This window comes from Pestalotiopsis fici (assembly GCF_000516985.1).
Source record: "Pestalotiopsis fici W106-1 unplaced genomic scaffold PFICI_Scf_2, whole genome shotgun sequence".
Taxonomy (NCBI): Eukaryota; Fungi; Ascomycota; class Sordariomycetes; order Amphisphaeriales; family Sporocadaceae; genus Pestalotiopsis; species Pestalotiopsis fici.
Window position 1 is genome coordinate 344283 of NW_006917092.1, and position 24900 is coordinate 369182.

Here is a 24900-nt window from a genome sequence, read left to right on the forward strand (position 1 = left end):
CATGGGTCAAGTTGTTAAGCATTAGCAATCGCCAACTAATGTAATGAACCCAACCCGAGTGCACTATCCTTACGTTGAAAGCTCAAATGCCGAGAATTGCAAACTCAAAAGAGTCGAGATGTTATCAAGTACCCAGTTGGCCTAGGACTTGATTACTTCATTATTCCGCGTAGTGATTGATGGGCATCTAGTTCCCATCTTTCCTCATCAGACCTGGCGCGCTGGCTAGCGATCAACTTGCTTACTGCGCCACGCTCCGGCTGGCTGAATGGGCATTTCGAACGCACATTGGCCAGCACCACTCAGCTCGTACTATCAGGGCCAACCGGCAAACATCACCAAAAGGATATCACTCGGCACAATTCTTGGATCGGCCGCCATCTACGTACGGGTGGCGCTATTGTCAGCTCTGGCGTTGCCTGCCTTTTGAACTCACCCCTGGTGCCTTGCATCGCGATAATCTCGGTACGGGGCAATGGATGGGTGGGGGGCTGACGAACCTGGGCATGCTTTGCGCTTCCGTCGGGAAGCAAAATGGCTTATGGAAAAGGGCGGCATCGAGCACGTCAAACGCATAAACGTGGAGATTGTGAATGCTACTCATCCCGGGAATTTACTAAATTAATTGACGTTTTCCTCTCCAGGGCCACCGGTCTGTCTAGGTAGGCTTTCATCGCTAAAGATCAATATCCCCTGATCGTTTATCGTTGTCTTATTGGCAGCTATAAGAGCCTATCTCTAAGTTATTATTTCCGCCTCCAATATTGAAAATATCAATCTTGTAAGTCAACCTGAGAGCTGATCGGAACAATGTGAGTTACTAGACAAAACGCCAGGAAACAGCGCTTGCGAGAAGATCTACCGATAAGACTGATTGATATATCGTGCCGAGTCGTTTTGACCCATGCGATTTTGGGCATCCAGATCTCCAGAGGCCTCTTCCATCTCCTTTATCAAACGTGACTGAAATTACGCATGGGAACGGGGAGGTAGGTTTCTTTGCGCAACGGCAGCTTGCAGGGTTTCATACGATGCCTCATCCTCTCTTCTGGCAACCTCATATGCCTCCATATTCCCATCTTCAAACCATGTCCTCGCGTTATCTCGCTCAATCCATGGGGTAGGTCCGACTCCGATATCGAAGTGGACGTACTGCAGGATGCATGGGCGCTCATGGGCCAACCCGACTCCGTTATAGTAGCGAGACCTGTCACCACTGTCGCGCATGTCGCTAGGACTGGGACAAGCGTAGTTGAGATGCATGGTATCCAGTGCCGGATGCTCACGGTATTCGCGTAGCTTCCGGATTTCCTCAATCTCTTCTCTCCATCCGGGAGCGTTGGGGCGTAGTTTAGGGACCAACGACGAGGTTTCGGGAGAGCTAGGAAGCATCATGAGCTCAGCTGCTTCCCCATCCCATGGCCCATGACCCATACTAAACACCTGCAAACCCATCATATGTTCCTGCCAATGGTCAAGTATCTGTTTCCAACGAAGGTGATAACTGAATTTGGTGGGATTCCACACTGGATCCGGCGATGACATGACGTCTTTGGAAGGGTAGCCGGCGTTGGAGAAACTGAGGCTTTTGCCATCAGGTAGCTCGATCACGGTTTCTGACTCGTCCAAGGGCTCCAGAGTGCGTGCTTGCCACATGATTGGGCAGTCGTCAAGATATAGCTCCTGCAGTCCCCCACGTCCATTGCGCTCCCCGACCGAGGCGATCCAGTCGACCTGCCACTCGTGGCTGAAGACATAGTTACCTAGAGCAAGAACGCGTAGGTTTGGCAGCCCGGTTTTGAGACCACTGACCGGATTGATACTTCTAAAGTCCATCTTCGGGTTCCAGCCCCAGTAGTCGCGGAAGAACAAGGACAGAACCCGAAGATTCTGAGCCACGGGTGGACACAGCCAAGTGGAGGGAATGGTCTCAAAAAAGTCGTGCTTTTCAGGGAGCCAGATGTTGTCCTCGAGACTTGCTGTGCTGTCCCCCGTCGTCCCAAGAAGCCTCACGTCAGTCAGACTGGCGGATGACATGACCTGCTTGAATGCCTCCGATTTCGTCAGCCTCTCGTCGTTGTAGTCTGCGAGATTGGCTATCGTCAAAGTCTTGATCTCGACAGGTCCACAGTCGACGGAAGTCTTGGGCTCTTCTTCCCATCCCGCGGACCGCGTCCCCGCAAGATACTGAAATGCAATATCGAGGACCTTGAACCGGAAGTCATAGTCTTGATCTATGCGCGGCTCTCCACGTCTACTCTCACGGCCACACCGCCTGTCGAATCTGATGTTGAGGGTCTTGATATCCCGGAAGTGCCGCAGGTACAACAAGGGTTGAGAGAGGTTTCGAGGCAACTTGTGGTCCGAGGTAGCTTGACCTTTACGGTCAGGTCCGGCCCACGTATCAATGGTGATCTCGCGAACGTGGTGCTTTATAGGGGACGTGGCGACATTGATGAAGTTGCGGTTCTCATGCCAAGCTTCGATGCGAATGTGACGAAATGCATAAGTTGTCGCAATTGGCAACACAAATACGTTCAGCAACCGGCAGTTGACGGCCGTCTTCTGATCGACGTAGTCGAGTATATGGCAGTAAATATCAGCAGGTAGTATTGGCGACATGGTTGCCTTGTTTTGTTCTAGAACAGATATTTCCTAGGCGGAGGCAAGATCCGATGGAAGTAAAGTAGTGATTTGACGGACAATTACACTTGAGTTGTGTTCAAAAAGAACACGTTCGGTCCTTCGTCAATCGAAACATAGTTTCTTCAAGTTCACGCCTACTCAGCCATCATGTTGAGGGGGCTTATTTACCTGGCGGCCGCTATTTGGCGTGCCTGGGCCACTTCTGAAATTTTAGGCGTCTGCATTGCGATCCCCGCTATTCTCCAGCAGAGCCTCTGGTCTGATCCATTTCTCTAGGCAACATCAAAGTACGACCAACACTTGTTTACACGGCAATGAGCTTCAGTTCGTGGTGGGGTCCGCGATCATGAAATTTCATCTTCGGACTCTTGTCGTCGCTCGTGTCTCACCTTTTCTATGACTGATCAGTTGTTGTGATCATATCTGTAGAACAGCAAGAAAACGAGGTCGTCAATGCCGCCAATTCAAGGACAGGTTGAGTTGCGAGTATTCCAATCGCCTACGAGCGAAGTTGTTTGTAGTACAAGGTTGCAGTGTTTGTTTGTTTATAGAGTGGTGGATCTTGAATGCGCACAAGTCCATTGGAACGATGTCGGGGATGACGGGGGTCACGGAGCCGAGAAGTTGGCAACTCCCGTTGCTCTTAAGCTTCGGGATGATATCATGAACGCAGTACGTGCACTCAACTACAGTAGCAAACTGCAGCAAGGGGCTGGTTCTGTTCGTATTCATTCATAGACAGAGCCGCATGCGATGGAGAAGTCTTGCGGGGTAAAGAGCCTTCAAGGTCACATGAATCTTGGTCAAACCTGCAGCACATTTTTTCTTTGCATTGTCGCTGCGATGGTAACAATGTTCAGGATACCCCGCAGATCACCATGCATCGTGATGCACAAGCGACATGGACAGACAGACCAACTTCGTTGGATGCGGAGAAGCTCTTCCCCGGGAATCCCTTGCTCATATAAAGGTGCAGCGCGCGATGAACGAGGGACATGTAAACTAACAACACTGGCAACATTTGCACCTAAAAGGGTAACTTTTGTTGAAAGGGTTACTCTGTTGCAGCACTCTGGTTGGAGTATACCAATCGCCGGCCGCAGATTGCATCATGAAGGTTCATAATGCCATCAATGGCCTGATCTTGCCTCTGCTATGGCGTGCAGCGGCTCAGGGAACGGATTACTCGCAATACGTAAACCCATTGATTGGAGGTTCCGGGCCGTTTGATGGTCTTGCTTGTAGGTTTCCTCAAACTCGATCGTATGAAAGATCAGGACTCAACTAGACTTGTAGTTGGCGGCGGCGACATTTTTGTGGGCGGCGCCCTCCCATTTGGCGTTGTCAAGTTGGGGATAGATACGTATGAGCAAAACATCAGCTACTCGACCATCAATGGCGGGTGGACACCCGAGGGCACCGTGACGGGCCTCTCCATGATGCATGAGAGCGGTACTGGAGGCGCACCAAAATACGGCGTCATCAGCCAGATGCCACTCACAACCATAGACGAACCAGTCAACATCCTGGACAACCGGACGTATTGGCAGAATCGAACCGGGGAAGATACGGCCCGCGTGGGATACTACAAGACACAATTCGAGAGTGGCGTCACCGTGGAGCTGTCGGCGTCCCGGCATTCGGGCATATTGCAGTACACCTTTCCCGCAGGCGAGAAGCACGTCTTAGTCGATGTGTCGCACTACCTCCCTAGCGAGCACGGCGGGTATAGCGTGCAGGTCTTCCTTGGGGGAGAGATTGAGGTGGACGGAAACACTTATACCGGGCACGGTACTTATGGTGGTGGTTGGAACGAAGGTGCACCGTTTACTGTGTTTTTCTGTGGCGAGTTCGAGTCCACGCCAGACCAGGCACGAACTTTCCGTGGAAGGAATACAGATCCAATGCAGAGGTATCACACCTTTAGTAACGAGCCTCCGGGACAAGCAATCTTCAGCTCCAACGACACAAACAAAGAGACATCGGGGCCACTGAATGATCGGGTTGGCGCCGTCTTCAGTTGGGATTCAGAGGCAGACTCTCAGGTCAAATCACGAATCGGCATTTCATTCATCTCGGTTGAGAAGGCTTGTCAATTCAAAGATAACGAGATTCCGTCATGGAATCTGAATGATACTGTCGACGCTGCAGTAAAGGAGTGGAATGAAGACGTATTCAGTCGGATCCAAGTTCCGACAGACGATTCAGCAAACACGACGAACCTGATCCTCCTCTACTCCTCTCTCTACTTCATGCACCTAATGCCCTCGGATCGGACAGGTGAGAACCCGCTCTGGGACTCTGGCGAACCGTCTTGGGATGACTTTTATACTCTGTGGGATACCTTTCGATGCACTGTGAGCCTGTACCACCTCATCCAACCAGAGGCGTATGAGAGTCAGATCCGCTCCCTCATCGACATTTGGCGCTACGAAGGTTACATGCCCGATGGGCGGTCAGGCAATTGGAATGGTCTCGTACAAGGCGGCAGCAACGCCGACAACGTGCTGGCCGACGCCTACGTCAAGGGCCTGCGCGGCGACATTAACTGGACAGCGGGATACCTCGCCATGCAAAAAGATGCCGAAGTGACGCCGTACAATACGTACAGCTACGACGATCCCAGCGCGAGCGTCAAGGAGGGTCGTGGCGCACTTGATGACTGGAAGAATTTGGGTTATGTCTCGGTCGACCACAATACGCGCTGTATTTCAAGATCGGTCGAGTACTCGCTCAATGATTACGCTTTGAGCGTTGTTGCTGCTGGGGAGGGTGCTCCAGGGGATGTCGAAAAGTATCTAAACCGCTCGGCGGGATGGCAGCGGACCTGGAACCCGGACGTTACGAGCCATGGCTTCAGTGGCTTCTTGACGCCCCGGTTCTCGGATGGGAGTTTCAATACCACGGGCTACAATCCGGCTCTCTGCGATGGGTGCGAGTGGGTGGCCATTTCCTATGAGGCAACGCCATGGGAATACTCCTTCACTGTTCCGCACGATGTTCAGACTCTCATTGAGAAGATGGGAGGGGCAACCGACTTTGAGAGCAGGTTGGACTATATTGTGAGTCAAACTTAGTCATGACGCAAAAAGTTCAAGCTGACGCAAGGATTACCAAAAGTTCCAACCCAACACTAGCGAGCAAGATCTGTCAGCCAATGGGGCTGGTATCACCACGATCATGAATATCGGGTATGTTCTAATTATCGTCTCGCCAATGCTAGAAGAAGTAAACCCGCTAAGCCCTGTCCCAAAACAGAAACGAGCCAGATTTTGCGACGCCGTACTTGTATAACTACCTGAACAAGCAGTACAAGTCGGTGAACCAGTCGCGTGCGCTCGCAAACCAGTACTTCCACAACGACCTGTACGGCGTTCCGGGCAACAGCGACGCCGGCGCCCTCAACTCGTGGCTCATCTGGCAGATGCTGGGCCTTTACCCAATCGTGACCCAGCCCGTCTACCTGCTCGAGTCGCCGTGGTTTACCGACATTAACATGACCATTAATGGCAACGAGACGCTGCGGATCACCACCAGTGGCGGGAATGCCCAGACATTGGGCCAGACTGGGTTTTACGTGCAGTCGGTCAAGATCAACGGGCAGGAATGGGATCGCAACTGGTTCAACCACGAAGATGTCATGGTTGGCGGCGGGACCATTGAGTTTGTCGTCGGCGACGAGCCGGTAGTGTGGGAGACGGGCGATGTTCCGCCAAGCCCGGGACATTTTGTGATCTAGATACAGAATCATTCTTAGGATTACTTTATTGGTATCGAAAGTCTATGAATGTGCATAACACCTTGGTAGACTATTTATGATCTCCGACTGTATGGAAACTTTCATATTTTCTTTGCCAAGATATTATGCGTTGAAGGAGTCATTTGACATTCCTAATGCGAATTTGCGACGTTTCTTTATCACAACAATATTTTCCAAAACACTCATTCATCATGTATCGTGTGTGTTCATCATAACGCTATCTGAAATCTGCGATGCTGGGAATCTTGATTCGAAGCCAGGTATTAGACTAGGCAGCCTTCCAATATATCTTCAATTCAACCTTCTTCACGACATTCTCCCATCCTCCGAACCGAGCTCTTCCCCACACGGTGACCATGTCTCCCAGTTTGAGGTTTCTTACAAACTCGCCATTGCCAGTTGCGCGACCTCGACCAATATCTTCCAGTTTGTCTGCCTCTGAAAGTTCGGGATTGATATCATCTGCGTAATTCCATTCGACAGTGTGATGCTGAGTCTCGCGAGTTGCCGTCTTATTGCCCTGTATCTTATGATCTTGAGCTGCATGGACACCGTGGTCGTACACGGTAGACCCATCATCAGCTTCCTTGATGGGCGGCCATACGGGCCGCAGTGAACTGACTGAGACATCCCCGCTGCCCTCGGATGGCGCCTTGCCGTTGAGAGACTCGGGCTCGGAAGTGAAACGGTCAATTCCGGCATCAAACCATGTCCAAGATCCCTTGAAAGTGCCTTTGTCTGCGATATTCCCACCCCAGCCTTGATCGTGACTGGTAATCTTGAACACAATCTTCCTGCATGGGCTCTCCAGCGCGGCATCAATACGCTTGTCCACATACTCGTGCAGCTTCTCGCGCGAAACAACCTCTCTGATTTCTTGTGGCCGAGCCTGCGAGTGCCACGCTTCCTGATCATCTGGTGACCATAGCGACATGCCTAGGGGCTCACTGCGTACCAGGAATTTGTTCTCGCCTGTGGTGCCGCGAATATGCAGACTTCCTCGTTGGAGATTGTCGTATTCAACGGTAGTAGACGAGCAGGCCCAATACTCGGCACTGTCCAGTATCATGAGTGCAATTTCATCGGGCAGATCTCCGGCGCGCTTGAGCAGGTCCTTGACGAGGAATACGTCCTCGAGATCAGGTTCGAACTCCCCATCGGACCCCCCTTCTGCAGGCCTCGATGGCGAAGAGGAGGATTCTTCTGTCACATATTCCACGTTTCCATCATTTACAACAGGAACGAGTGGTACGCCAAAACCTCCACGTCCTCCTATTAAGCCGCCACGAAAGCCGCCACGACCTGGGCCGGGGATAACGCGGCCTCCACGGCGATTAATGACACGGGGCATGTTTGAAGTTGATCGTTGTGGTTGCGGCGTAGTCCGTCTTGAAAAGTAGTGGATGGAAAGAATTAGTATGAGGAAATAGAAGGAAAGGGGTATGTCTGGCATGATGTAGGAGGAAAAAACAAGCCTATTGCTCACAACTGTAGCGCCTTTGTGTTTAGAAGGGGAGGATGTCCATTTGACATTCCCCAGTTTGGGGATTAGAGTGGGTATGACGTTGCAAGTTGGCAATCGACGGGCACTATGCTCCATTCGGTAGGTGGGGCTGACAAGTCGTCGCCATGTCAGCGAATCACAGGCAGAAGTCCAAGACAAAGCCTATGTAGCACCATATGATGTTTGCCCCTTGCTGGAAATCCGGTTCTGCATCATAGTGCCTAAGGTTAGGTAATTACTTCTCCAATAAATCGAATAAATATTAGATTTGAATCTCGCATCTATGCACATTTCAAGTATATGAGGCAAAGACCTTTGTGGACAGCTAAGGGCGGCTGCCTAATAATTTAGTGATTGGAAAGTGGGGGAATTCTTGACTTGAGTCACATGCTTAGACGAGTCACCAGCTGTACTACTGTGTATGTAATCTGTACTGTGTACAGCATTCTGGTGCCAAGGATATTATGGTTCGTTATACTTTCCTACTCTACTTACATGGCTTTCTCCTGTGGCTGTGAGAAGCCCTAACAAGTTGCAATACATCGACTGCTATTGCGCAGTGCCTGCTATAAATGCTACCTTTGTGCTGGCTATCTGCGTTCCTTGATGCTAATATTAAGAATCTTGTTCTACTCAGCACAGCAGTGGGAGGAGATTATGTCCCAAACGATCTGTTCTCCATGCATTGACTCAAGAACAATACGCGCCTAGGTAACAAACATTGAAGAAATTAAAACTTCAGATGCTGCCCAAGCAAGGTCGTCATATTGAAGAATATCACTGCATCATCTCTCTAGTTAGAGCCCATGCACCTAACGATGAGCGCACCTTGCACCTGATCACACTCGGCGCCGTATAGTCTTTGGATGAACTGTACCTAGGTAGTTGATGCCGGCGCCACTGGAAGCTCGATAGGGCCTCTTTTAATTCTTGTATTTCTTCCTTTAACAATCGCTGCAAGCCACACTACGTCGACACAGTACTTGAGATCCCCATGTCGAATCGCGTAGTGAAGTTTCTCCCTCTTTCATTTTTGTTCAACTTTTACAAAGAAGAAATCGTCTACTGATTGATCAATATACAGAAGTAATTAATTCCCATTAGGCATGATCCTAAAGTTTTGGCCGAAATGGTAACGTCCGATGGGCTGTGGAACAGCTTATCACGGACCATTGACCAATCAACATCTCCACTCATCGGCCACCTTATACCCGATGCTTTAGCGGACAAGACTCCGATGAAGACGGACGATCGGGCTGGCTTATACCCACCCAGCGCACCCCTCCGTTGGTGCACCTTAGCACATGCATTGCTTACGTGGTGGCAATGATATCAACGACGAGATATACTTTTGTAGTTCTCACAACACTTTCATGTTTCTTTGATTCCGGTATATATCCTTCAAAAGGCTACAACATTGTTTTCCATCTTGGTTGTTTTGGAGACAAAGGATTATTATAATCTTATCAGCCAATATGCATCCTCTCGACCCTCTGACACCAGCCGAGATAGCGGCTGCTGCCAAAATCATCAAAAGCATCAACACGGATAAGAACATTCACTTCAAAAACATCACACTAATTGAGCCACCAAAGGAACAGTTGAAGAAATTCCTTGCTGCCGAGAGAAATGGCACAACTGCGCCTTTGCCCCCACGGCGAGTGTCGTCCTTGTATTATCATCGGGGCACCGCGGATCTCTTCCACACGACAGTGGACATGGACTTAGGCAAAGTGGAGGGCACAGAGCAGCTGAATTCTCGATACTTTGGCCAAGCCGATATGGATGAAGCCATCGAGGTTCGCGAAAAGTGCTTGAGCCATCCCCAAGTGATTGAGCGGATACGCAATTATGGGCTGCCGGAGAGCTTCGTCGTGGTGTGTGACACATGGCCATATGGACGCGATTCAGCGGAGATGGGTAGGAGACTCTCGCAGGTAAGCTTCAACGTCCTCAATGTGTCTTTTTGGAGTGAAACTGTAAATATTGACCCTCGGGCAGTGCTATCTTTATGCCAAAGACGGCTCTCACCCTGGAGCCAACGCTTATGACCATCCGCTCCCGTTCTCTCCCGTCATTGACTACGTCACCAAGGAGCTGGTCACCATCATTGAGCTTCCCGTCGGAGCAGATCACAGCGTCACACCAGACTTCAAGTATATCCCGCACAAGTCCAAGGAATGGCATCACGATCTTCACTCTGAGCCGCCCAGAACTGACCTCAAGCCACTCACGGTTCACCAACCCCAGGGCGCTTCCTTTACCGTGGACGGGCACTTGGTGAACTGGCAAAAGTGGCGGTTCAGGGTTGGCTTCAACTGGCGCGAAGGTATGGTGTTGCACGATGTAACCTATGCCGGCCGGCAGTTATTCCACCGCCTCAGCTTGAGCGAGATGTTTGTGCCGTACGGTGACCCCAGAACCCCGTACTCGAGAAAGAGCGTATTCGATGTTGGTGATATTGGCGCTGGAGTCGCTGCCAACAACCTGGCATTGGGCTGTGACTGCCTAGGACTGATCAAGGTGAGTGGCTCCCGTTTGGAGGTTGTTTCGCGTGGATCCTACACTTTGTATACTAACAAACGTGCTAGTACTTTTCATTCACACTCAGCAACTCAAATGGAGAGCCAGTGGAAAAGCCAAACGCCATTTGTATGCATGAAATCGACGACGGCATCGGCTGGAAGCACACGGATGGCGCAACTCGACAAGTCTCCATTGTGAGATCGCGAGTGCTTGTCCTCCAGACCATCATCACTGTCGGCAACTACGAGTACATTTTCATGTGGCACTTTGACCAGGCCGCTGCTCTACACTATCGAATTCAAGCCACTGGCATTCTTTCGACCGTACCGATTGCCCCTGGCGTCCAAGTACCATGGGGCACCAATGTCAACGACGGGGTCATGGCGCCATACCACCAGCATGTCTTTTCTCTGCGCATCGACCCAGCGCTAGATGGTGACAAGAACAGTTTCGTCGAGGAAGATTCCATCCCCATGCCTTTTGATGAGAATAACCCGGTCGGCGTGGGATACATTACGGAAAAGAGGACTATGGCCACGTCGGGGTACTCCGAGGCGCAGCCAAATCGTGTTCACAAAATCATCAACCCTTCAATCATCAATCGAGTCACTGGAAGACCTATCGGATACGCGATACACAGCCCGGTAAAGCAGATGCTCTTGGCACATCCCCAGTCATGGCACGGAAAGCGCGCCAAGTATGCCCTCCAGCCTTACTGGGTCACATCACACCGCGACAATGAATTGTATGCCGCAGGAGACTACACCTACCAGTCCCTGCCCGAGGAGGACGCGCCCGTCGGGAGTGTCACCCCTGGCCGTGGCGACGTTGCCACCTGGGCGGGCCGCCAGGACAAGGTGGACAATGAGGACATTGTACTGTGGCATTCCATCAGCTTGACGCACAATCCCCGCCCCGAGGACTACCCCGTCATGCCGTGCGAGACCATGACTGTCAGCCTCAAGCCCAGCGGCTTCTTTGAGCAGAATCCTGCCTTGGATGTGCCGCAGAGCACGCAAGGCATCAACAAGAGTATACTGTATGAGCAGTACCAGCAGACCGCAGCCAAGACGTCACCGGGGAATGCTGCAGGCTGTTGCACCCCTAAACTCTGAGGACTCTCTCATTCAGAACTGAAATCACCATTTCATTCGAGAAGTAGATTTTCTGCATATAAAAAAAAAGTAAATCAAAAAAAAGGTTTTTTTATTCATGTCGGCTCCTACATGTCAAAATATGTATGTGGAGACAGAGCTTCGAGATTCGCTACAGTGTCCATATTACCGTAAAAGTCGAGCGAAGGAGTGGATGAATCATGCCACTGTAGTCCGATACCCGGCATCAGATTTGTGGCCTCTTCAGCAGTGTTTTGATTTGTGGCGGTGGAGGCACGAATCTCGACGCCCGTCTCCTCGGGACCGTCGACTACAAAGTCTTCCGTAGCCATCTCACGGATCATCCGCAGGGTTGGGCGGTGTATCACAATCTTGGCTACCCTCTCCCAATTCTCTTCAATTGCCGCCCGCCCGGCGTCTCCCATGACCGCGGGCCTATCCCATGATTGGCCGATTGGGATTTCGCTCGCGAGTATCTCAAACATATCACGGACACATTCCGCTTCAATCCACCGCTCCGCGAGGATGGCCAGAGTGCTGGAACAAGCACGGATAGCACTCGAGACGTCTGCACATTTGTAGGATGCTTTCCAGTGCGAGATTGGTGTTGCATAGAAACAGTATAGGAGTGTCACTCCGATTTGGAATTGTGTCAATAGCTGGCAAGGATAATTTTAGTAGTATGAAATAAGGGAAAAAGCAGATAGTACAACTTACTCCAAGCCAAGGATGAGCAATCTCACGTGCCATTTGAAACTTTCGAAACAGAAGCAGAGCCTGGCAACAAGCTCGAACGGACAAGTCACCCGCAGATCCCTTTGCAATGGTCCTGTCGGGTCGCCAAAGAGTCACCACGCCGTAATAATATATCATCTTGAGCCAGCCTTGGCCCACATATCCCTTTCGAGAAGGCTCCGACAAGGCCTCGGACTGTCGGTTCCAGGCTTGGAGCTTCTGCATCATCTGGGTGCGCCACGCAAAAGCTTGACTAGACGACATGGCAAAGTCTTTTGACAGGAGAGTCTCTTGGATTTCAGACTCTAAACGCCGACTTGCCAGGACATGAAGCGCCGATGACACACTTGTGGGCAGCAAAGATTCTGTTAGCTGCGCATGACCAATTGCCGGCAGCAATTGATCATCGTTAATATTGCCGTAAAACTGCAAATAGTCAGCAACTCGATTTCGATACTGTGTCGGTCATGACGTACTGGAACTGTAATGTGATGGTCTGGTATGGAGAATGGAAAGTCATACGAGCTACAAACTGCTCGATCAATGGCGTAGGAGCACCAGAATATCCTGCGACGATGTTGCACGTGAAGAGATGAGTCTCTGTCCGAGCCAAGAGGTTCTGTTTCCACAAGATGAAGCTGTGCCATGATGCAAAAACGGATCGTCCAAGAAGAAAGGGCAATGATGCTATCCTGCACCGGCATGTGCATTGCATATACCGTGAGAAGAAGAAAGCCTTGGGCTCGAAGCACCAGATTTGGAGATTTGACAAGATATGGAAGATATTTTGACGTCGCATGGGTATAAAACGCCTAGATGACTTGCTATTAGATTTGAATTTCATGGAAAAAACGGACCTCTTACCTGTGAAGATTTTGTAGTTCCATCAACACGAGTCTTGGTCATCAAAAGTGCAATCGAATACACCTTCAGCATGAATGGTGTCAGTCCGGCAAATTGATGTCTATGGTGATAATTATGAGGAAACAAACCATGTAGACAAAGAATCCTTTCCATTTTGAAACCAAAGACGAAGTGTCCTTCTCGGTCCTCCAAGACTCTGCCCAGTTAATGACCTCATGTTTCAGCAGAAAAGGGTATTGTGACTGTGCCATGTCAAAGTATATTTGAATAAGGGACTGCTCCGCTGCCGTATCGAGCTCGGGAAGCTCACGTGCGGCTTCTTCAGAACTCGTCTGCAAGGGTGGACTGTAGATGCCAGATAGAGTGCCAAAAATGTCAGTCGGCCCGCCGTTTTCTGATGGCGTCTGTGCCCAAGGTCCGACAATATCTACATCATTTTGAAGAGGTGAGCTGAATTGACTCGGCGCACGGAAGGATTGCGCGGGGTTGTTGATCGAAGGCTATATCAGTTTTGATGTAAGTATCTCCCCAAGCAAATTCTACTTCAGACTGACAAGGTTTGTTCCTTACCTGTATCTCAGGCCTTGAGTCTGACATATCCTGGTCCTGCTGCAAGGCAGCATCGATATGATCAAGGCGCTCCTGCGGGATAAGCGATTCCAGTTGAGCAACCCGCTCTTCTAATCTTTGCACATAACTTGGCTGGCATGTAAGTCATTTGAGGCAAAAAATAATACAAGTATATGAGAATTGGGACGAACTTGTTTTCCAAAGATGCCCTTGCTGGGGCAGATACTGATGGAATACATTCTGAAAAAAAAGTTGTTAGAGAGCCTCTGCAACCCCGGCTTGTAAGGTTGGAAACTTACCGGATCCGGACTGAGTGCAGTTCTCGCACGGGCGCCTCTCGGTGCACTATCACAGTTGTTTAGCCAAGTCCCATGATGGTTGAAAGCCTATCTTGGCGTTAACAACAGCTTGATGGCTGACTGACCTTTTGTTTTCTATGGCGGCAGCGTCTACACGCCAATGACTTGTGCCTCTTGCGTGCATCTTTGTCTACCGAGTTGGACATTTGGCATACCTCAAGGTGGCTTGCTCTTCCAAGTGCGCCCAGGCGATCTCGGGGCTCAATGTCGACTCCCCCACACTGTGCTTGGAGATGGGCAATACTCGCGCCCTGTCAACGGAAAGTCCCGTAAGTAGATCGAGGCTCAAACATAAACTGACGGGGCTTCTGTTTTTCCGGTATGAGTCAGATATCTAACATGTATTCCTGGAAACCCCTGTGATGATTTGGTAGTATTCTCTCAAGTCTCGTTCATCAATCTCGTGGAAGACCGACCTATCGGGCTGCATCGGGGACGCCAATATGAGGACTGCGCTACTTCGGAGTGGTGCCCCGAAATTCGCGGCGTCCTCCGAAAGTGTCAATGCCTGAAGTGCCATACTCAACATACAGTACTATTCCAGTCATTTCTGCACAAAGTGAATGACTTGAGAAACAAATCTTTACTTAGGGCATAGAGTAAAGCAATCATTCTATCAGGCCCTATTAGAAAGCTGGTGATCTTCTATACCTAGGTAGTTCATATGTAGATCTAATGGCAAAGTATCGCAATACCAGTACGGAGTATACTTGCACCGATAAGTCACTTATCAATGTGGAGCTTCTATATTTTGGCGAATTGGCGCATTTCAGCTTGCTGGGTTGGGCTGTCTTGCATCATCGACGTCAATACTTCGTTGGCAAAAACTTCTTCAAAGTGATTGCTTCAAATCATCAGTTGGACCCGCATTGCTTGATATCGGCATTCTCATCATTAACAAATGACAACAATCCAACTTCCAGCGTCCGATTCTCTTAGTCTGCACCTGACTCACCCCACCTCGGAAGAATGCATCCACATCTGGTCCAGCACCGCGGCCCTGTGGAAGGACTCACTGACCGTACCTCTCTATGTCGCTGAGGCCGAGTTCCTTACAACGGTCCCGCTTGCCAAAGATGGAGGCATGACCACATGGGTTCTCGTCGACAAAAACCTGCCCCCTCACCAGCGGCAGGTGCTTTGCTCGTGTGAAACCTTCCGAAAGCGTGCCCTCATGAGCGACGACAAGGGCAACATTGAGGAAGTTCTCGTTCACGGCGTTGCTAGTGTGTTCAGTCCTCCGGCTTATCGTGGCCGTGGCTATGGAATTCGTCACATGAAGGAATTGTCCAAGGTCCTGCGCGGATGGCAAGCCGAGCATGGCAAAAGTTTTGGTAGCGTCCTTTACTCGGAGATTGGAAAAGAGTACTATGCAAAAATGGGATGGATGCCAAACTCTAGCAATGGGCACTTTATCCTCCCGTCTATCATGATGGAGAAACCAGCGATGACACAGCCGGTGGCTGAATCGAACCTTGAATCCCTCTGCCTCAGAGATGAGGCCATGGTCCACGAGGCTATGGCAAGCCCTAGCACAAAACAAAGTCGTGTAGTCGTGCTTCCAAGCCTGGATCACATGCTCTGGCATATCCGAAAGGAAGAATTTGTGACCAATTACATTTTTGGTAAGAAGGCAGAGGTGAAGGGGGCAATCGCTGGGAGTCCCGGCAAGCAGGTCTGGGCGCTATGGGTGCATCGGTACTATGAACACCCTGATCATGCCAAAGAGAAGGAAGGGGATGACGGAAACGTCCTTTACATCCTCCGTCTCGTAGTGGAAGGCGATGACACTGCCAACAAGCCCCATGAAGACAATCCAGCGCCACTCATAGAGGCGTACATGGAGCAGGCGGCCGCGCTCAAAGCCGTTATCCAGGCTGCCCAAGCCGAGGCGGCTGAATGGAAATTGGACCAAGTGAGACTGTGGGAGCCCTCCCCGTTGGTTCATAATCTTCTCGAGCAGAGTGATATCCAAGCTACATGGGTTGAGCGGCATGAGAGTAGTGTCGCATGTGCGCTTTGGTTCAAGGAAGACAACGCTGCAAGTGAAGAAGACCCAACTTGGGTCAACAATCAGCACCATGCGTGGTGTTAAATTGAGCAAAATCATGCGAGAAAAACAGGCCGAAAAGAAAATCGAGCTATCTTGGCATCTACTTTGGTGGACGAGACAATCTTGGGTGGCTGCTATGTGTCGATAGATATAATACAGCTGAAGCAAATCGGCAATGTGGGTTCTCGTTGACCCGCAATAGCAGTAGTATGCTCCGAGCCCGTCGGTGCACCACGTCCGATCCGACGAGGATGCCGAGCTCCGTATGGCAGCTCCATCTCATGTAAAGAAGAAGAATCGTAGGTTCGTATGTAGAATAAAGAGTTCCTGACATGAAAAGCAGATTCCCGTGATTCTTGTTGTCCTCCGATTAATATCAGTCCTTTGTATTCGCATCGGGGTTTAGTTCGCAGAGCAGAATCCAATCATACCCACTACAGAGCGATGGGATCAACGTTACCATTTGAGGTGAGCCCTGGAAGGAGAGAAAAACTCCTGGTACCGTCAAATTGAACAGTACAACTGATATGATGTTCAAGCTGAGCCGGCCTTCATTGTTCAAGGATCTGTCATTGGTCAACGGGCAATGGGTCGAAGCAGCATCAGGGAAACAATTCAATGTGATAGGTAGGGCTTCTTTCCCGAATAGCTCATGTCATACTGACTGAGGTTTAGATCCTGGTACTGGTAAGAAGTGGGCTTCGGCTCCGGATAACGATGCCAGTGACGTCGATAGTGCCGCGCAAGCAGCACAAAAGGCGTTCCTCAAATACAGCAAACTCAGCCCTCGAGTTCGATCTCAGCTCTTGTTGAAATGGAGCATGCTCATCAAAGAAAACACGGATGACTTGGCCAAGATCATCACGTACGAGACTGGCAAGCCCATGGCTGAATCATTGGCCGAAGTGGACTATGCCATTAGCTCCTCGTATTGGTTTGCTGGAGAGGCAGACAGAATACAAGGGACTGTATTCGATTCTTCGGCCCCTGGCAAGAAAGTACTTACAATTAAACAACCCATCGGCGTGGTTGGAGCCTTGGTGCCATGGAACTTTCCAATAGCGTAGGACTCTGTGTAATCTTTTCTAATCTGTCTGCCGCTGCTGACAATGTAATAGAATGGTCGCTCGAAAAGCTGGCGCTGCCTTGGCGGCTGGATGCACAATGGTCATCAAGCCATCTCCCGAGACACCACTCTCTGTGCTATCTTTAGCTTTTCTGGCCGAAGAGGCCGGATTTCCCAAAGGAGTTTTGAATATCTTGACCACTAGCCTTGAAAACACACCAGCGTTGAGTCAGGCGCTCTGCTGTCACCCGCTTGTCAAGAAAATCACGTTCACTGGATCAGTAAGTCTTTTAGTGCTCGGGTGATGCATCTTGAAATATAACTAATCCGACGTAGACGAGAGTTGGAAAACTCGTAGCAGAGATGTGTGCCAAGGGCCTCAAGAAAGTTACCCTCGAGCTTGGCGGCAATTGTCCGTTTATTGTTTTTGATGATGCGGATTTGGAACAAGCAGCAAATGGTGAGCTTCTAGACCTTGCAGTTTATGGTTGATTGGTGAATCTGACCACGTGCTTGTCTCAACAGCACTCATGAGCTTGAAATGGCGGAATGCTGGCCAAGCCTGCATTAGTGCTAATCGTGTCTATGTCCAGTCGGGGGTATACGATAGTTTTGCTCTCCTGTGCAAAGAAATGACCTCAAAGTTTGTTCCTGGCCACGGCATCTCCAACTCGTCCACTTTCGGGCCTGTCACCACGCCACAGAGCCTTGAGAGAGCGAGCGCGCAAGTCGAGGACGCAAAACAGAATGGCGGCACAATTTTGCTCGGGGGAGGTCGAGTACCAGGCAGTACCGGCTTCTTTTTCCAACCCACAATCATCACCAATGCAACCAAATCTATGCGTGTCACACACGAAGAGTCATTTGCACCCATACTGGCCTTGTACAGATTTGAGACTGAAGCCGAAGCTGTCAAAGCAGCAAATGATACACCGGTATAACTCCGATAACTGAACTAACCTTGAATTGAAGACTGAGACTAACATTGTGACGATAGATGGGGCTGGCTTCTTATCTTTTCACAAAAGATCTTGATCGCGCATGGAGACTGTTAGACGACCTAGAGGCGGGAATGATTGGGTTAAACACAAGTGAGTAGCTTTGTAACTGAGCTTAATGAATGAGACTAAACATTCTAGGCGCTATCACTGGGGCTGAGTCGCCATTCGGGGGCATGAAGGAGTCGGGTTATGGCAAAGAAGCTGGCAAAGATGTTGCGGTTGAAGAGTACTTGGTGACTAAAGCAGTCTCAGTCGCCATGGGAGCTCGACTTTAGTGGAGTTGCAGTTTGGGTTGGTTGCTTTGATCGAATACAAATTATGCGCTATTCATGTACTTGACCGCGTGACTACAGCCGCAAATATATATAAAGAATACACCCAGAGGCCAGACATATACAATTTTCAACCATAACCAACAGCCAGGACAAGAAGTGCTGCACACGTGAGATTATAGCAATTAGCATTCGCCATCTATTATCAAATGGCGAGGCAGTTGATCGAATAACCATATGCACATCCGACACAGCGACGTGTTGTAAGGAGTATCGGATTTTTGGTGAACATGACGCCGAGTCTTTGGTCAAGTTTCCCTTGTAACTTGGTAATTGATAATGAGACCGGCTCGACCCAAGACTTCATTTGATGAAATACATTGGCAACGTGTATCATGATTGGTCAACGGACTCATTCGGAGGCTGTCGCACTTGTATCCCGATGGCATACTTTTACCCCAATCATCTAACCTAACCTAGTGGAGAATGTCGGACCCAGCGCTCTGGGGTAATCTTATCAGATACAGGGACTAGTAGAGGGGATACCATAGACGCTATAGTGTCTTGTTCTCAGGGACAGAGAGTATAGAATTTGCCTGAATTTTTGTGTTTAAAAAAACAGACAAAATAACTGTCTCCAAGCTACAGAGCTGCGAGAGATGTTGTTCTAGATTTGGTTTAATCGACTTCAAATAAATCTAATCAAGGCTGTTTTCAAGAAGAAATAGTTTTCTCAAGTATTTCATGTCCAAGGGCACTAACTAGACTGCTACCTGATAAGCCTTTCAAGTTCCGGGGTCTTATCCCTGACCTTGGCCAATAAGCTTATCATAACTGGGCAACAGATACTAGACTTAATAACCAAGAAGCCTTCCTCCAACAATTGTACAAACCCTCGTTTCAGACATTCAAGCGAGGGTTCATCTGCAAGATGGCGGAGACTGATGACAAGAAAATCGTCGCCATGACGGGCACCACCCACCAGGAGCCAGATGCGGGCGAGGTCATTGATGCCAGCGACACCTTGATCGACGATGGCGTCCGGCGCGCGCTCAAGTCGAGACATTTGCAGATGATTGCCCTCGGCGGTGTCATTGGACCCGGCACCTTTTACGCGACCGGGTATGCGCTGCAGTATTCCGGGCCGGTCGGAGCACTCATTGGTTATATCATACTCGGCGTCGACGTCTTCTTTGTCACACAGTCCTTGGGAGAAATGGCGACGTTATTCCCGACAACGGGTTCCTTCAACGAGTTTGCGGGGCGGTTCGTGGATCCGGCCCTCTCGTTTGCTCTTGGTTGGAATTACTGGTACATGTGGGTGAGTTTACAATTACGACGACTTATCGATTCTACGGACCAATTAACTAACGTTGGATATTGCGAAGGGCACGATTCTTGCCAACGAATACAACGGCGCAGCTCTGATATTGACCTTTTGGACCGACAAATTACCGAATTACGCATGGATCCTAATCTGCTGGGTATTGTTCATGTTTACATCTCTTCTTGGGGTCTTGGTCTATGGTGAGATGGAGTTTTGGTTGGCCTCCTTCAAATTTGTTGTGGTCATCATTCTTTACCTCGTAGCCATGTGAGTGGCTCTAGGCCGACCTACTGTCGGCAAGTTTGAAGCAGTAAAGGCTGACAAGAGCTTTCTAGCTTGGTTGATACTGGTGCCATCGGAGGCGAGTACATTGGATTTTCCTACTGGAAGGATCCTGGACCTTTCGCCAATGGTATCAATGGTTTTGGCAAAGTCTTGGTCCTTGCCGCAGTCATGTACTCTGGCACTGAAGCAGTTGCCATCACGGGCGGCGAGTCTCGTAATCCGCGAAAGGACATACCCAAGGCACTGAAGCAAACATTCTGGCGTATCCTCATTGTCTACGTCGGCATGGTCTTCTTTACCGGTCTGATCGTCCCCTCAAACTCGGACGCTCTTCTCAACGCAACGTCCAAGTCTGCCGCTTCGCCTTTTACAGTTGCCCTGAACAAGGCTGGCTGGGCGGGTGCTGGCAACTTGATCAATGCCATCATCATTGTGACACTTTTATCGTCCATCAACTCGGCCATCTACATTGCAAGTCGCTGCATATTTGCACAGGCCAAAGCCGGGCGCGCACCTGGCTTCCTCGCCAAGACCACAAAAAACGGCGTGCCAGTCAATGCGATTGTGCTCACAAACTTGTTTGGTTTGATATCGCTCCTAAACATTTCCGAAAACGCTGGCAATGTCTTCACATATTTACTTGACATCTCGGGCTCGGCCGCCTTTATCGCATGGGCATTTATTGGGCTTACTCACCTGCGATTTCGCAGTGCCCTGAAAGCACAGAACATCCCGGTATCATCACTGCCGTTCCAGTCATTTGGCTACCCTTATGTGCCCTGGATATTGTTTGTTGGAAACATCTTTCTCGTCTTCATTTCCGGGTACACGACTCTATTGACGCCATTCGACCTGAAGGGGTTCATCTTCTCCTACTTGGTCATCCCGATCTTTATTATCCTTTACGTCGGATGGAAGCTCTACCATAGTATGTTCACTGCCGCCGTTAGTAACAAACGTGTGTCAATTTACTAACTTGCTTGTCCAGAAACAAAATGGGTCGATCCCTCTGAAGCAGATATGGCTAGCGGCAGAAGAGACTGGCTCGGTGGAGTGGATGAGGAGTCTTCGGGCACTGGATTGTTCAAGCGGGTGAAGAATGTTCTTGTGGGTTGATGCACTGGTGGCGGCCTAGTTATTACACTTGGTATCTTCACTTCTCTTAAACAGGATTATACAGTCAGCAGATAGCAACGGTACGACTTGGATCGCGACAGACAGGCACCTCTGTCATAACAATCCTCGACTTTGTTCTCTGAGAATGTTGAGTTTTCACAGTTGAATGTATGCAATAGCGTGACTCGCAATACCGTACGTGCTGTTCCAGATGATATGTGATGCGTAACTGTGCGTTTTCCACCGCAGATCCCTGAAACAAGTCACCTAGCAGATGATGCTCCCATTCAGGTGTTGTCTATCGGTAAGCGATAGCGACGGACATGAGAAGCCTCCACATTTCGGCGTTGGCTTGTTTCCCAGGAGCTATGGCGGGGGCTATCGGACTCGACAACACCGAAAGCTGTTGTATCTGCTTTACCAAGCTCTTCTGACATCAAGTCGCTCTGGCTGGGAGCAATGTTGTGAATAAATGAAGTACCTACGAGCAACTTAAGTATTCCTATTCGATCATTCTTCCTGCTCGTCTGCGTCAACCAAAGTACATATTTTCCTTCCAGTATAGTCTGTTCTTTGACGCATAACTTGTCTCTGACATTTCCCGACTCCACTCGGTCCAGTATGGCTCCAAGCATCAAAACATTCGACAGTGACGATAGCATCCTTGATCCTGCGATCAAGGCGCATATTGCTTCGCTATATACTGCAGTGGACAATAAGGATCTTGAAGTCTGGGGGTCACACTTTACAGAAGATGCAGAACTGAAGAAGGGCGCAACAAATGTTCGAGGCCGACAGAGTAGGTTACGCACCCTTTAGCTTTAACTCGAACACCAGGATAACCAAGACTGACATGGGCATTTCCCGGGCTAGCGCTTGTGGACTTGGTGACAAAGTCATGGACAGGCGTCAAAAGTCGAGACCATGTCATTTACGCCGTCTTTCCTTTCGGGCCAAAGGCTGAAGAAATCATGTTGCATGGACGAAGCAACAATGTGTCAGAGACAGGCGAGGCCACCACCTTTACGTGGGCCGCGAGGATGCACTTTCGTCGCGACGCCGAAGGAAAAGTCTTGATTGACAAGTATACTATCATTCCAGTGAGTCGGATCCTCTAGACCTATGACTTATGTCGAGATTTTGCCTTCCTGACAAGAAAGTAGGACTATCACCCATCAACTTTGTAGTGAAATCTGATCCAAGGAAGTTGTGTTGATAATTGAGACGTTACAGGCTTGGTTGAGGGTGTCAATTATCCTTGGAGATTCAGCTTGGTCCAATCTGTAGATGACAAAGGTTTTGAATTACTTATCTGAGATTCCCTCCGGTGACTTTATCTCATGAGTGAAATGTCCAGAGTTTGTAATCATAACTACCTAAGATTAGGTGTCTTTACCATTGGTACACATGTACGAGAAACAATTATGGGTTACACATCAGTGGAGACGGAGTATACGCTACAGTACTGCGTACCTCACTGTACCATAAAACAGCTAGGTATCCTGCCCCGCTAAATCATTCGACCCAGGTGGGGTTACAGAACACCAGATAACCGCTATCGTCACGTGCAATTTCATCATTTGTCAACTGAGCTCCGAATCGGAATGTGAATGACAGAGAGTTTCGCCCTCCAGACTCACTTGGCCGCTGACAAACCAGCGGAAGATGGAGTAATCTTGCGACAAATCGCAGTCCCTCGTGGGCTTGCAGACAACAAAATATTCTGTCTGCCTGCTTGCTCAAACAGTCGGATCATCAATTCTTTCCCTCTCCTCATTCTACAACATAATGCGAGCCCAAAGATTCGGTGCTGCGGCGCTGCGCCGGCTTCCTGCTTCGGGGCGCTGTGCAAGCCTCGAAACCTCGCCCATTCCGATTGCTAGGGCGCATCTCTTGAGGCCCGCAAGCAGCGCTCAGGTCGTCAGGCAGGTGCATTCGTCTCCTGCTCGACGCAATGGAACAGCATCTGGCGAGGCCTCGAATCCAGCCATGGCATTCCCATGTCTCGACGCGCTCGAGACAAGGTCGGCGACTCTGGAAGCCAAGTCACTCGCCTCCGGCCCCGAGCCGACTTATACGGCCGGCGCAACCGAAAAGTACCATTGCAAAGACCCTCTACTACTCGACTGGGGTGGTGTCTTGCCCGAATTCGATATCGCATACGAGACATGGGGCAAGATGAACGAAGACAAGTCCAACGTTATCCTGCTATACACGGGCCTTTCGGCTTCTTCTCACGCACACTCCACTCCCAGCAACCCGCAACCAGGATGGTGGGAGAAGTTCATTGGACCGGGAGGTTGTCTCGACACAGACAAATACTTCATCATATGCACGAACGTCATTGGTGGCTGCTTTGGTTCAACGGGACCCAGCAGTATTGATCCCGCCGATGGTCAGCGATATGCGACTCGATTCCCGATTGTAACAATGGAGGATATGGTCAGAGCTCAATTCCGGCTCCTCGATGGCCTGGGCGTCGACAAGCTATACGCAAGTGTCGGTTCGAGTATGGGAGGCATGCTGTCTCTAGCATCCGGGGTTCTGTTTCCCTCTCGGGTTGGCCGTATCATTTCCATCAGCGGTGCTGCGCGCAGCCACCCGTACAGCATTGCCATGCGCCACACGCAACGCCAGGTTCTGATGATGGACCCCAACTGGAACCGTGGCTACTACTACGACAAGGTCCCTCCCCATGCTGGCATGAAGCTGGCTCGAGAGATTGCCACCGTCACTTATAGATCTGGTCCCGAATGGGAACAACGATTTGGTCGCAGGCGAGCAGACCCCGAGAAGCCACCTGCTTTGTGCCCCGACTTTTTGATTGAGACGTATCTCGACCACGCAGGAGAAAAGTTCTGCTTAACCTACGATCCAAACAGTCTGCTCTACGTGAGCAAAGGCATGGACTTGTTCGATCTTGGAAGAGATACCCAGCAAGCCGCTGCCACCCGGCGAGCACAAACAGAACAGGCGATAGAGTCTGGATCGCCAATCACCTCAAATGACCCGGCCTGTAGTTTGACGTTGCCAGAAATTCCGTATATTGAGCAAGGAGAATCAAGCGTTGAGGACACCAACTCTCCGGTCAAAGCATCATCGCGGCCACCTGATGACCTGATTGCGGGCCTTACTCCTTTGAGAGACATCCCAACTCTGGTCATGGGCGTAGCTAGCGACATTCTGTTTCCCGCTTGGCAACAACGTGAAGTGGCCGACAGCTTGCGTCTTGGCGGGAACAGAAACGTCTCCCACGTTGAGTTGAGTGAGGAACAGAGCATGTTTGGCCATGACACATTCCTGCTCGATCTCAAGAATGTTGGAGGCAATGTTCGCAACTTCCTTGGATAGATGCATGGAAGTCTTGGTTGTATATTCATATCTAGCCATTGTAGTTGATCACGCCGTGGTAGTGCAGAGCTGACAAGTTCAAGCACTTTTTGGTGTATATAAAATGTGATGAATACAAAATGAACAATGCAAGCCAATTTAGCCTGACTATATACTTTGCTCGAGTGCATCTGAGTGGTCAGCCCATACAAACAAATCTTACACTGATTGGCCATGTACCCCTATCTTGCAGCATTCTTGGTAATATTATCCAGAATCTGTCAACCGCACCTGAATTTATACCAGACTTGTCTGTCTGATCAGTTTCACGGAACCAGACACTGCCTTGAAATTTACTCCCCCACCTCCCG

At 49.9% G+C, this 24900-nt stretch overlaps 10 protein-coding genes across 10 annotated transcripts; 7 read left to right on the plus strand and 3 right to left on the minus strand.

Annotated features, from left to right (window-relative positions):
• Positions 1–969: 969 nt before the first annotated feature.
• Positions 970–2622, minus strand: PFICI_02246 (uncharacterized protein; the record flags this gene model as incomplete). The annotated part of the gene is made up of 1 exon (XM_007830827.1): positions 970–2622. The coding sequence occupies one exon, from the start codon at positions 2620–2622 to the stop codon at positions 970–972; it is 1653 nt and encodes a 550-aa protein (XP_007829018.1).
• A 1135-nt stretch (positions 2623–3757) lies between these two features.
• On the plus strand, positions 3758–6385 carry PFICI_02247 (uncharacterized protein; the record flags this gene model as incomplete). The annotated part of the gene is made up of 4 exons (XM_007830828.1): positions 3758–3887; positions 3943–5708; positions 5767–5837; positions 5905–6385. 4 exons carry the CDS (start codon positions 3758–3760, stop codon positions 6383–6385), a joined length of 2448 nt encoding a protein of 815 aa, XP_007829019.1.
• A 289-nt stretch (positions 6386–6674) lies between these two features.
• PFICI_02248 (uncharacterized protein) lies at positions 6675–7757 on the minus strand (the record flags this gene model as incomplete). The annotated part of the gene is made up of 1 exon (XM_007830829.1): positions 6675–7757. The coding sequence occupies one exon, from the start codon at positions 7755–7757 to the stop codon at positions 6675–6677; it is 1083 nt and encodes a 360-aa protein (XP_007829020.1).
• Positions 7758–9385: 1628 nt separating this feature from the next.
• PFICI_02249 (uncharacterized protein) lies at positions 9386–11551 on the plus strand (the record flags this gene model as incomplete). Its single annotated transcript, XM_007830830.1, has 3 exons — positions 9386–9847; positions 9912–10433; positions 10502–11551. The coding sequence occupies 3 exons, from the start codon at positions 9386–9388 to the stop codon at positions 11549–11551; spliced, it is 2034 nt and encodes a 677-aa protein (XP_007829021.1).
• Positions 11552–11658: 107 nt separating this feature from the next.
• PFICI_02250 (uncharacterized protein) lies at positions 11659–14203 on the minus strand (the record flags this gene model as incomplete). The annotated part of the gene is made up of 8 exons (XM_007830831.1): positions 11659–12210; positions 12269–12712; positions 12763–13098; positions 13151–13213; positions 13279–13650; positions 13721–13852; positions 14020–14065; positions 14145–14203. The coding sequence occupies 8 exons, from the start codon at positions 14201–14203 to the stop codon at positions 11659–11661; spliced, it is 2004 nt and encodes a 667-aa protein (XP_007829022.1).
• A 777-nt stretch (positions 14204–14980) lies between these two features.
• Positions 14981–16174, plus strand: PFICI_02251 (uncharacterized protein; the record flags this gene model as incomplete). The annotated part of the gene is made up of 1 exon (XM_007830832.1): positions 14981–16174. The coding sequence occupies one exon, from the start codon at positions 14981–14983 to the stop codon at positions 16172–16174; it is 1194 nt and encodes a 397-aa protein (XP_007829023.1).
• Positions 16175–16659: 485 nt separating this feature from the next.
• PFICI_02252 (uncharacterized protein) lies at positions 16660–18474 on the plus strand (the record flags this gene model as incomplete). Its single annotated transcript, XM_007830833.1, has 7 exons — positions 16660–16759; positions 16808–17195; positions 17251–17479; positions 17535–17658; positions 17724–18133; positions 18196–18289; positions 18338–18474. 7 exons carry the CDS (start codon positions 16660–16662, stop codon positions 18472–18474), a joined length of 1482 nt encoding a protein of 493 aa, XP_007829024.1.
• Positions 18475–19402: 928 nt separating this feature from the next.
• On the plus strand, positions 19403–21199 carry PFICI_02253 (uncharacterized protein; the record flags this gene model as incomplete). Its single annotated transcript, XM_007830834.1, has 4 exons — positions 19403–19792; positions 19860–20065; positions 20134–21011; positions 21072–21199. 4 exons carry the CDS (start codon positions 19403–19405, stop codon positions 21197–21199), a joined length of 1602 nt encoding a protein of 533 aa, XP_007829025.1.
• A 621-nt stretch (positions 21200–21820) lies between these two features.
• On the plus strand, positions 21821–22386 carry PFICI_02254 (uncharacterized protein; the record flags this gene model as incomplete). The annotated part of the gene is made up of 3 exons (XM_007830835.1): positions 21821–21998; positions 22073–22299; positions 22363–22386. 3 exons carry the CDS (start codon positions 21821–21823, stop codon positions 22384–22386), a joined length of 429 nt encoding a protein of 142 aa, XP_007829026.1.
• A 601-nt stretch (positions 22387–22987) lies between these two features.
• On the plus strand, positions 22988–24550 carry PFICI_02255 (uncharacterized protein; the record flags this gene model as incomplete). Its single annotated transcript, XM_007830836.1, has 1 exon — positions 22988–24550. One exon carries the CDS (start codon positions 22988–22990, stop codon positions 24548–24550), a length of 1563 nt encoding a protein of 520 aa, XP_007829027.1.
• Positions 24551–24900: the final 350 nt, after the last annotated feature.